The 12,394-nt window shown below is 36.8% G+C and overlaps 1 protein-coding gene across 1 annotated transcript in view; it reads left to right on the top strand.

Annotated features, from left to right (window-relative positions):
• The window catches only part of KLHL1 (kelch like family member 1), a 246,335-nt gene that overhangs the window by 161,929 nt on the left and 72,012 nt on the right, over nucleotides 1-12,394 (top strand). The window contains exon 6 of the mRNA XM_087757193.1: nucleotides 11,275-11,461. Within this exon, the coding sequence (XP_087613319.1) occupies nucleotides 11,275-11,461 (187 nt within the window). The remainder of the gene's footprint in view (nucleotides 1-11,274; nucleotides 11,462-12,394) is intronic.

Consider the following 12,394-nt stretch of genomic DNA (forward strand, 5'->3'; position numbering starts at 1 on the left):
GATAGTATTTACAGGCATTACTTGCAGTTGCCTTATAGACAGAAAACACAAAGTGTCAAAAAATTTATTCCTTTCAACACATTAGGCAACTGAAATACTTCCATTCATATACCAATACAATGACGTAGGAATAATGACTTCTTTTTCTACCAGCTTTAGACAGATAAAAAAATTCTTCTAATTGGAGTTTTGTCCAAAGACGCACAGTGTTTCCTAACAGCTAGAGCAGCATAAGCATGGTAAGGCTTTGAAAGTGGACTGAGACCTTTTTTTAAAGAAAGTTTTAGAACAGTATTTTTATACTTTCCAGGAATTTATACAAACCCTTTATTTGCTTTTCATTTTAATCTGCACAAAGAACAATCATGACTTTACATTTCAGAAGCCTCTATTCTTTCCTGGTAGCTGCATTACTATGATCACAATAACCAGCCATAACGAACCAGTACATGGAAGAAGACACATAAAAGGACAATGATGGCTAATCAAATATCTCTCTTGAAAACCATTCAATATGCAAACTTTAGGTCATTCCTTCTTCAGATTTGTCTTTCATATGGTAATGTGTTTCTCTGACTCAAGGTTGTCAAGTGACTTCAGATACATTTAGTATCAAGAAAGAGATTCATGGGCTTTGTTAAAAAAATGTGCCATAAAAATCCACATTTCATTTACTCACAGTTCATTTAAAGGATTTTAAGCTTTCTGTTCTTTTGTTATGATTATTAATACTATTAAGATAAGGCTAATCGTGTGTTCCACGTAACATTGGCATGTAAGTTTCTGAGGGCAGAGGACTCTTCAGGGTTTTTTACATGGAGAATGTATCTAGATACTGGGATAATTTTTGGAGAACTGGAACTTGCTTTCTGCCTACCATAAAATTAACGTGTTTGGGTATGAAATCTAATACTATTCAGGGTATAGACTAATTCTCTGTTGTTAAGGACTATTCAAGATTCTAAATCACAATAAATAAACATAGGCATTTAGAGACCACATAAAGCATAATCTTGAATGATGCTGTGCCCATTTTGGCAGCAACTATCACTTGGAAAAAACAAATTAAAACTTTTGCAGGTGCTTAGTATCTTACTTTGGCATGCAGGGAACAATTTCTCACTTTGTTCAGTTTTATAGCCCTAACACCTGTCCTGGATAAAATATCGAAGTCTGTCTTTTTAATGGTAGGAATCCTATGGTGTTTCCGCATGTCCACTTTTGGATAATTACTGTATCTGAGGCACATACCAAGGTGGTGGAATTTGAGGTTTAGTTTACCTGGACTGAGCGAATATTGTCACATCACACAATTTGCACAAGGTAGGAAGCTCTGTCTAAATAACCAAGGCATGTTCTGTGCCTCCTCAGAAGGATGAGGATACTATGAAAGTTTTGGTGAGGCAGTTCTCTGGCTCTTCCATTGTCTTGTAATCTCTTCCAAGAGTGGGGTGCAGAATAGAGGAGGGTGGTTATTTCCCTCCCAGGCAGGTGACACCCTCTTTTTCTCTAGTATTGGCTGAATTTCATCCTAGATGCCACACATTCAACAGAATGGGAGAATGGGATCCATCCCATGTCTCACACAATCGTTTATGTAAAATACGTGAGATTTAACTTAATATCATTCAAATCAGCTAATCAAATCACTAATACTCTCACCTGGATCACATCTGCAAATCAATGGGGTAAAAGAAGGGCTGGGGCAGATCTGTCAGGGAGCAGCAAAAGTTGAGCTGCTCCCTGAGGAAGGAAGGGAGGATCTGAGGGTGACAGCAAGGCAGGCAGCAATCAGGGCACAGTTCCATGGTGTGCCCACTGTCAGTCACTGCACCAGTACCAAACTCTTCCTTTTGTGCTCATTAGACTTGACTTTTCTTTTGGCAGTACTGGAGTACTTTTCACTCATGATCTCAAATTGAATGTGCTTCATTGAGATGAAGCATGCTTGCTTTCTGCAGCATTGTGTTGAAAGTAATTTAAAAATACAGATGAGAAAGGACTTGGTGGGGTTTTTAACTGGGAAAAATGAGAAGCGTGATGACACAAAGTTACTAAAAATTCTCAGGGTATAGCTAGTCTAAGAAGTTCTAGCAATTCTAGAAGTAACTATGCTGGAGTGGTCTTCTGACAAGCGACAGCTCTGAGTTTCCACATGTTATGAAACCCAGAAATCTTCATTTAATGCTAGATTCAATTCTCTCTTAATGAAGTATGTCATAGCCATGAAATAGCAAGCTGAACGTAATATGGTTTCCGGGGAAACATCCTTATTAACTGAATTTCCTGATCAAGTGCATCCTGATTTAATAAAAATATATTGAATATTTTGATGTAATAAGGAAAGGTAACTATGGAGTAGAAAAAAATTGAAGCAGATTATTGAAACTTAGACAACATGAAACAGTTAGCTTTATATGACTTTTGGTTTCTAAACAGTAGCTTTAATTTCAACTTTTTTTTTCTCACCTTACTCACAGGGTTTAGCCAGTCAGAAATATAGTGTTTATCACAAGTCAGCTCACGTGCTAAAATAAGTGGGTAGGAGGGAGGAATTAATATGTTTCTCAAAATTTTTTCCCATATCTTCATGGTTGGGAAAAGGCCTATCTTTTACCCCATAAAGTTTTTCTTTCTTTTACTATTACATTTTTAGTTAGTTATTTGTTGTTGTTGTTGTTGACAAAAATAAAATTATGATTTGTCCATCGAATAAGACTTTTTTTTTTTTTTTTGAGGGAAATAGACACAAGTTTCTGTCTGCTTTTAAAGTTTTATTTAGAAACCTTTTTTTTCATTTCTAGGATGAATTTCTCATCAGAAAGAAAAAGAGTTTCAACCTTTATTTGTGATTGGTGCATGAAATCTCCAGGGACAGGACAGTGTACACTGATTATCACTTATTTATTTGAAACACCTGGCAACTGAGTTAAAAGATCTCAGAGATAAAAATATTTGCTTTAAGAGCCTAAGCACAGATTGGAACATCAAAATAAAGAAGTAGCTGTCTGATAGGAAGTCACCAAATATGATTGTTGGACTTTGATCATTACTGATATAATAGCTTGCCATAAAAAAAAAAAAACCCTTATCATCAATTCCTTTAATTCCATTAAGCATTAGAAAGTAGAGGTAACTTAATATATTACCTCAAATTTGTGCAGGGGAAACTGATAATTTGATTTCTCAGCTTTGTTGTGCCTGTATTCTGTTAAATTAATTGTTGACAGAGCACACTGTTTGGTTCAGAAGCTCTAAATGTATGTTAAATCATTTTTCAAAAGAAGGCATCATCCTGCCTGAACCCTGAACATGATTTGTCTTCAATCTTTAATCTACTGAGTAGTGTGCTGAAAACTTCAAAGGGAAAAAAATCACAAAAAGTATATATTAAAAATCTTAATATTATAAAATATAAATTAATCTAGTGTTATGAAATATACTTACTACTGCTGTTTATTAGCACACTTTAATATTCTTATTTAGTAACATTAAGTGCATAATAACCAACACCATAACACACACACACACACACATATACATACAAATCCTTATCATATCAAACATACAAAATGCTTGCTTGTAATTTCTTGATAATCTGAAGTTTCTAAGCCCTTCCAGTGGTATTGTGGGTGCCAAGATTATAAGGGTACATTCTTTGGAAAGTTATTAAAAAGAGTAGCTTAAATACCTTCCTAAGAATTCTATTTTCCTCTACACACTAGGGAAGGCAAATACATTTGAAAAGAAATTGGATTCTAACCATAGACTCAGTTTTCTTGTTGCTCAACTTAGATTAAGAAATACAGTAAAAATTCCAGTGATTATTCCACTATTCTTGTACTGACCCTAGCTCAACAATATTAAATGTAAGAACATATAGAAATGCTGTATTTTGTGTAATACCATTACAGTCAATGTGAAAATGCTCTCCAGCGCTGTGGGAAGAGAATAGAATTTTGATATTTAAATTCATGAGGTTAGATGTGAAGGTAGTATATGTTAGATCATAATACAGTTCAGCAAATATGTCAGAGTGTTTTGTAAATGCATTTTAATGCATTTCCTGATAAAAATTTAAGGGGCTACCATTTCGATTGAAAATAGCAGACTTTGGGAGCTGGCCATTTTCCTGTAATAAAAAGTCAACATCAAAGTTTAAGAATATTTTCAAATATAATTTATTTCACATGCAATTTATTTGCAAACATCTATATCAAGCTATTGACCTCAAGCAGGTGTAGTGACCCCTTTTAAAAATACTGCCATCAATGTTTCTGTTGGTTTTTGCATGTGTCTATTTCTGTTCTGCATGTGCCTCATACTATTTTAATAAGACTCTTGACAACCCAGAATCTTGAGTCATCAGCCACAAAGCACTTATATTACAGATGTAAGTACACATTGTTTTAAGCTGACCATAAACATGCCTGTTTAGTGAACTTGTTTTTCCAAAAGAGGCTTTTTCTTGTTAAAATTATCTGAAATCTAGACACAGGCAAGTGGTTCTGAGGAGTTATCGTTCAATATAAGACAATTACGTATATGATATTGTCTCCCTCTTACTGAATTTCTGTGGCCATAGGCATATGGCCTTGGAGTATATAGGTCAGTAAAAACTAATAATTAATTTAAAAGATCCATATATGCTAGGGAGATGCCAGAATGGGAGTTTGTGACAAATTTAAAAGAGCAGCAGGTTTAATTTCAAATCTTTTCTGTAACATTTCTCTGAGACTGAATTCATATTAGCCAAGCTCAATATTCTTCTTGTTTTTCCAGTCAGTTATTTATTATCTGCTGCTGCTGTTTTATGTATGTATGTATGATGTTTTAGTAGTTTCTTAATACAATAATCATGCGCATTTATAAAAATGAATATGATAGATACTGTTGTTTTATTAGAAAATAATAGCAAATATAGTTTTGGAAAACAAATATATGGAGGGATTTCCATGCCTCATTTTCCATGTAATATGAGAAAAGTGCTTGTCCCACCAGACACAGAAATTTGATATGACAATTTTCAAAAACCTAGTCTACCTAAATGAAGGAAAGCATGTGAACCATTTGGGATTGATTGGGAGGAAAAACTTCAGACCTCATCCCTTCACTTGTTGTTACATGAATCCAGATTTGACACACTGACAGAGATTTATTCGGAGATCCTGAAAGATATTTGAAGTCCCCAAAATATATTGATACATGCAGCTGAGAGAGCTGGGTCTGTTTAGCCTGGAGAAGAGGAGACTGAGAGGGCATGTTATTAATGCTTACAATATCTTAAGGGTGGTTGGCAGGAAGATGGGCCCAGACTCTTTTCAGTGGTGCCCAATGACAGGATCATAGAATCATAGAATACCAGGTTGGGAGGGACCTCAGGGATCATCTGGTCCAACCTTTCTAGGCAACAGGACAGTCTAGACAAGATGGCCCACCACCATGTCCAGCTGAGTCTTAAACGTGTTCAGTGTAGCGGAGTCAACCATTTCCCTGGGGAGATTATTCCAATGATTGACTGTTCTCTTTGTGAAAAATTTACCTCTCGTGTCCAATCGCAATCTCCCTGGCAGTAACTTGTACCCATTACCCCTTGTCCTCACCATGTGACGCCTTGTAAAAAGGGAGTCTCCATCTTCTTTGTAGCTCCCCTTTAAGTACTGGTACATGGTGATGAGATCACCTCTAAGCCTCCTTTTCTCAAGGCTGAACAAACCCAGTTCTCTCAGCCTATCCTCATACGGCAGGCTTCCCAGACCCTTGATCATCTTGGTGGCCCTTCTCTGAACCCTCTCCAGCCTGTCCACATCTTTTTTGTATAGCAGGGACCAGAACTGAACACAGTATTCCAGGTGTGGCCTGACAAGCGCTGAGTAGAGAGAGATAATGACTTCTTTATCTCTGCTGGTGATGCCCTTTTTCATGCAACCCAGCATCCTATTGGCCTTCTTGGCCGCAGCAGCACACTGTTCACTCATGTTGAGCTTCCTGTCCACCATGACCCCCAAGTCCCTTTCCACGGAGCTGCTCTCCAGCTAGGTGGATCCCAGTCTGAGCTGCACTCTTGGATTATGTTTTCCCAGGTGCAAGACCTTACACTTGTCCTTGTTAAACTTCATAAGGTTCTTGTTAGCCCACTCTTCCAGCCTGTCCAGGTCTTCCTACAGGGTGGCTCTCCCTTCCAGGGTGTCTACTTCCCCACTCAGTTTGGTATCATCTGCAAACTTCATCAGGCTACACTTGATCCCATTCTCCAGGTCACTTATGAAGATATTGAATAGCGTTGGGCCCAGTATCAGTCCCTGGGGGACCCCACTTGTGACAGGTTGCCAGTTTGAAAAATGCTATTTACCACCACCCTTTGGGTGCAGCCTGTCAGCCAATTCCTCACCCACTGCACAGACCACTTGTCTAGGCCATAATGTATCAATTCCTCCAAGAGGAGGCCATGGGGAACCGTATCGAAAGCCTTGGAGAAGTCCAGGTAGGAAACATTGACCGCTCACCCCATGTCAACTGAGGAGGTCACTTTATCATAGAAGGCCACCAGATTTGTCAGGCACGATCTGCCCTTAGTGAAGCCATGTTGGCTTTTCCCAATCACGTGCTTCATTTGACTTGTGATGGCTCCTAGGAGAATCTGTTCCATAACTTTCCCAGGAATTGAAGTAAGACTGATGGGCCTATAATTACCCAGATCCTCCCTTGAGCTCTTCTTGTAGATAGGCATAACATTGGCCTTCCTCCAGTCCTCTGGGACATCCCCCAATCTCCATGACTTCTCGAACATTATGGAGAGTGGCCCCACTATGACATCAGCCAGCTCTCTCAACACCCTTGGGTGGATGGCGTCAAGGCCCATCGATTTGTAGGGGTCACGCTCCTGTAATAATTCACATACTAACTCCTTCTTCACTGATGGTGGGTCTATGTTTGGATCCTCCTGGATTTTCGTTCCCAGCGCCTGGGATCCAACAGTATTGGTAAAGCCAGAGATGAAGAAGGTGTTGAGAACCTCTGCCTTTTCAGCATTGTTGGTGACTGATTCACCTCTACTGTTTAACAGTGGGCTTATAAGGGTGGGATAAGGATAAGGGGCAACAGCACAAACTGAAGCACAGGAAGTTCCATCTGAATATGAGGAAAAACTTTTTTGGTTTGAGGGTGAGAGAGCACTGGAACAGGCTACCCAGAGAGGCTGTAGTCTTCTCTAGAGGTATTCAAAACTCGCCTGGACACAATCCTGTGCAACCTGCTCTAGGTGAACCTGTTTTAGCAGGGGGGTTGGACTAGATGATTTCCAGAGGTCCCTTCCAACCCCAACCATTCTGTGACTCTGTGATTTTCAGCTTCTTTGTATCTTATCTGTCTTTTCCGTTCATACATTTGTTTTTACTTTCATGATTGTGGGATTATTTGTTGTTGATGCATAATCTGTTTACAAACATTTATATAAAGCTATTAACCTGGACCGCGTTGAGTGACGTTTTCTAAAAACATTATCATCAGGGAACATAGCCATCTTTGCTTTCACATTTTAATTCTTTTAACTTTCTCATATCTTAAATGGTAAAACAACACCATTGTGTTCGGTCCATAGGTTTAGTGACCAAATTAAATATTTCATGCTTGGTTTAGCTTTCTTAATTGTACATTTGCGATATAGCATATATGTATTCTAGCATTTACCTTCACATCCTGATAAGGAGAATACCTGAATATTAGGAATACTACATTTAAGATATTGTAAAATTATTATTTATGGAGTCCTTGTGCAAACTAATAAATCCCATGGTTTCCTTTGTGTTACTTGTTCCCTCAGCAAGCTTACTATTTGCTATGAACCTGGGGGCTTTGTGTGTATTGCTAGCTTTCCTATGCTAAATTATCACACTTTTAGTCTTATTCCTTCTCCCTGAACTCAGCTCAATTACTTTGTGGTAAGGGCTCTTTGGACCTTTCTGTATCTCCTTCTACTTTCTCTTTCCCTCTTCCATTTTTTTTATTCCCCACCCCTTTTTTCTCTTTTATGGTATCAATATATGGATATTTTATGATATCAGATACCCAGGAAGATTGGCAGAGTCAAACATGATGTGTACTGTCATCTGAAATGTGCCAGAGGTTTTCAGTGCACAACAGACAGCTTAAAACTATCAATTTTGCTAACCAGAGGGTAATGTTTTAATAATGTAAACTGGGTCTCATCCATTTTTGCCTAGAACTTCACTGAGCATCAGTGTGACTCAAACTATCCACAAGTTTTCTCACTCATGATTAGCCCATGGAGAACACCTCATGTCCTTGCTAGTTCAGGCAACTAGCTTTAATTAAATAAAACTAAGAATTTTTAAAAATCCTTTAATTTCTTCAGCTAAAATATGTGGAATTTGTGTTAAAACAGAAAATAATGAAATACCCCATCTTCCCCTGCAATGCATAGTCTCATCAACTTAGAGGGTTTGCTCTGCAATGTAATAATAGAAGCAAACTTTCCAGTTATAACAAATTCCCCATGGACTACAAGTACCTAATTTAGAGACCAATGACAAATGAAATCCTCCTTCCCTCTAAAAAGTCCATGATTATTAATAGCACAAATCTTGTTACTCCTGTAGTAATCTTGCTGCATTGCCACATAGTTTTTGTGCCTATATTAAACATGGTACTTTAATTTTCAATACACAAGATGTGAGTAGCATTTAACCCCCTAAAAATTCTTGCAATTTTAATGTAGATAAAATTAATATAATGCACCTGGAGAACAAACAATAATAATAAATAAATAAGCAAATTTTTAAAAAAGCCAACTTTAAACTTCAAATTTAAAACCATGGGGTTTGAGTTGGCCACTTCCATTCAGGACTGAATTTCTGGAAAAGTCAGCTTGAAGTTCTGTAGTAGTCAAAAAGACAAAATCAGAAGTTACAGGTTATTAAGAAAGAAAAAGATGAGAATCAGAGCACATCATTATGCCACCATAGAAGTTCATGGTTAGCCAGTATATTGAATACTGTGTGCAGTTCTGCTCCCTTCACAAAAAGAATCTAACAGAACTGAAAGTTTCAGAAAAAGCCAACAAGGGAGATAAAAGATATTAATCTTCTTTCATATAAGCAATGGTTAACTAAGCCAAGGTTCCTTAGTCTAGAAAACAGTCAACTAAGGAAGAATATGACTGAAGTTAGAACATTATAAGTAGCTTGGTATGGTAGGGCTCAAGTATTCATTTTCTCTTTCCATAGAATTAGAGGGTACTGAATGAAAGAAATGAAGGGAACAAATTGAGTGAAAGCAAATGAAGCAACAGGACCCAGATTCAAAACAAACAGAGGGAGGCAAACCTTCATATACAGCTAGTGATAGGCCAAATTTGTTGTGAAAACATATTGTAGATGCAACAAATCTATGTGAGTTCAAAGGAAGACCAATCTAGTTCGTGGAAGATAAGGTCCCTGAGAATTACAAAATGCATGGAAAAGACATCCACCTCAGAATGTCCTTGATCTGAGAGTTGGACATTGGGGGAATATTAAGGGGAATTACTATATATTTGAAAACCATCTTATGGCTTGCTCCCTAGACATTGACTTTTGGCCACAGTTGGAGACATATTTTGTCAGGGTAGATGAACCTCCTTATTCACTTTTAATAAGCAGGTCTATTATCTGTTAGGTCATTAGCCATGTAAAATAAGAGCTCTGAATCACCAGTTGAGATACTCCAGTGTGTAATGCCTTTCTTTGGACCTGAATAGATTCGTTTCATGACTGACGCCTAAAATCAGAAGCAGGAGTCTGCTGTCTACATGTACAAGCTATTAATATTTTAGATGTCACAGAACACATGTGTTTTCTGCAAAAGGCTGACAGATTGACAGAGGACATTCATGCGTTATTCAGCAGTTGTTGAGTCCAGATAAATAGCTGAGAGTCCTTAAAGAGAATCTAGCTGCCTGTGTTTAGGCAACTTCAAAGCAGTTTGCATACGTTTGCATATATGTGTCTGTGAGGGAGGTATCTCCTCATAGACTCTGGGAACTAAATTCTCCTGCTTCCTGGCATTCAGACACTTCTCTGAAAATGATTGGGTCTCCCAGATAGATGTTCTATGAGATCTAGAAATCTACCAGACTGTACATATATGCTGCCATAGGCAATTAAAACCTACTCTAATTTGATATTCGGCAGAATATAAGGATCAGCATCTAGAGATAAAACTCAATTGCCTAAACATAAACATTGAGAGTTTGATTGACTTCTGATGCCTTAGGGTATATGAGATATCTACATGGGTCTGGCAGATATGGCACAAAATCTGCATAAGCGTTGTACTCTTCCAGCCTGACATCAGCGAGATCACAGAATCACAGAATCATTCCGGTGGGAGCAGACCTGAGGAGGTCTCTAGTCCAACCTCCTGCCCAAAGCTATGAGGTCAGCTATGAGGTTAGACCAGGTTGCTTAGTCCAATGGGATCTTGAAAACTTATAGGGATCTCAAAAGTCAGTAGATATGTACATACAGGCAAGTGAATCAAACACTTAACATTTACAACTTGTAGCCTTCTTCCTTGGAAATGTAATAGAATATTCTTTCAGCTGTATGCACTAAGCATCTGTTTTGGTAATTAATGATTATAATTTCTATGCCAATTGTAAAGATAGTTACATTATCTGGATTATTAATCCTTAATTTTGCCAATAATACAGCAAAACAATAGATTCAAAATTTGCACAAGCAAGTTCTTTTGGTTTTGGTTTTGGTTTGGTTTTTTTCCTAGGTTTGTTGGTTTTGTTAGGTTTGTTTGGTTTGGGTTTTTTTTGGTTTGGTTTTAAAAATAAGGGATGTTCCTGGAAAGTATTCCATAAAATACTGTAGAATGTTGTTATGTTATATGACTGCACATTCAAGATTCTTGCAAAGAGATGCCTTCTGGATCCTTTCAGTGTTATGTTGGAAACCATTAAAAATAAGTCAGGGTGTAACCTACAAGAGAATATTTAATTTTCTTCAATCTCTTCAGTAAGAGACTAGTAAGATTGTAGTCTTAAGGGATGGTGAAACGGTGATCTAACAGTTGCCTATAGTCTTTTAAAAATCAACTAAATACTTATTTTCCTGTCCCTCCTCCAAAACAATAGCCCTGCAAACCCTTGTATTCTACAATGAAGTGATATACTTTTGACATCCATTTTGTGATCTTCTCTCATTGCATGGTATTGCTTTTCTAGGAATTTCTAACATTTTTCATTCATGATTGTGTCATTTACAGATATTGGCTGATCTAGAAAACCATGCGCTTTTTAAGGATGACCTAGAATGCCAGAAACTTATTCTGGAAGCCATGAAATACCATCTTTTACCAGAGAGAAGAACTCTCATGCAAAGTCCAAGAACTAAACCTAGAAAATCTACAGTTGGGACACTTTATGCTGTTGGAGGAATGGATAACAACAAAGGTATTAGAGGATATTTGTTACTTTATAAAAGTTATATTTTGCATTTTCTTTATTAGAAAATAGTGAAATAACTTTCTGTTCCAAGACTGGGGTAGGGGTGTCTAAGTCAGTCAAGAAATGCTGCCAAGAATTTTGGTGCAAAGAAAATCTGCTATATTTAAGGGAAAATATAATACTGTTAGAGAAAAGAAACTGAGTTTTGAGTTCATTCTTGGTTCAAAATTATTATAATTTCCCAAAAGAATTTTAACAAAAAATCTAGAGTGGCATTAATTTACCTTAGTTTTAGCTTTCTAGAAATTATGTTTCATTTATAAGTAAGGCAAATATGTATGTACCTTTTCTAATCAATGAAAAAAGGCAGTTTAATATGCAGTGTATTCCATCCTTAAGTAGTTGTCTGAAATAATATGGATGATTCATATTCTTCTGATGCAGAAATTTATTGATCATCTAGAGAAAAAGCCTAGACAACTAGCTTAAACTAGATTACTACTTTGTCAACAGCTAAAGGAAGGTGAAATAATCCCCATCTTACTGTGAAGAAAAGTAGGAAACAGTGGAAATTTTATTAAAGTATTTTGCTGTTATTTGTTGGGAATAAGAATTATGATTTTTTATGATTTTTATTTTATTAGGAGTTTTTATTCCTGCTAAGAAGTCTAATCCACTGATTTCTTGAATGGAATGAAATAAAATATTTGAACTAAAAGCTAGATGTGTTATAAGGCTATATACTTGGAAAGGCTTTTATTATTTTTTTTCTTGATATTCACTAACAATTCCATAGTATCTTACATTTCCATGTCCATATTTAGACTGAAAAATATGCCTTCAGAAACATTAGTTCTAATATAAAAGAAACTGTACTTAAACAAAAGTATAATATAAAATCAGATCTTCAGTATTTCACAACTCTCTTTCTAGGTGTAG

Source organism: Nipponia nippon, unplaced genomic scaffold (assembly GCF_047370975.1).
Source record: "Nipponia nippon isolate SJK-2023a ecotype South Korea unplaced genomic scaffold, ASM4737097v1 scaffold_2, whole genome shotgun sequence".
NCBI classification, from domain to species: Eukaryota; Metazoa; Chordata; class Aves; order Pelecaniformes; family Threskiornithidae; genus Nipponia; species Nipponia nippon.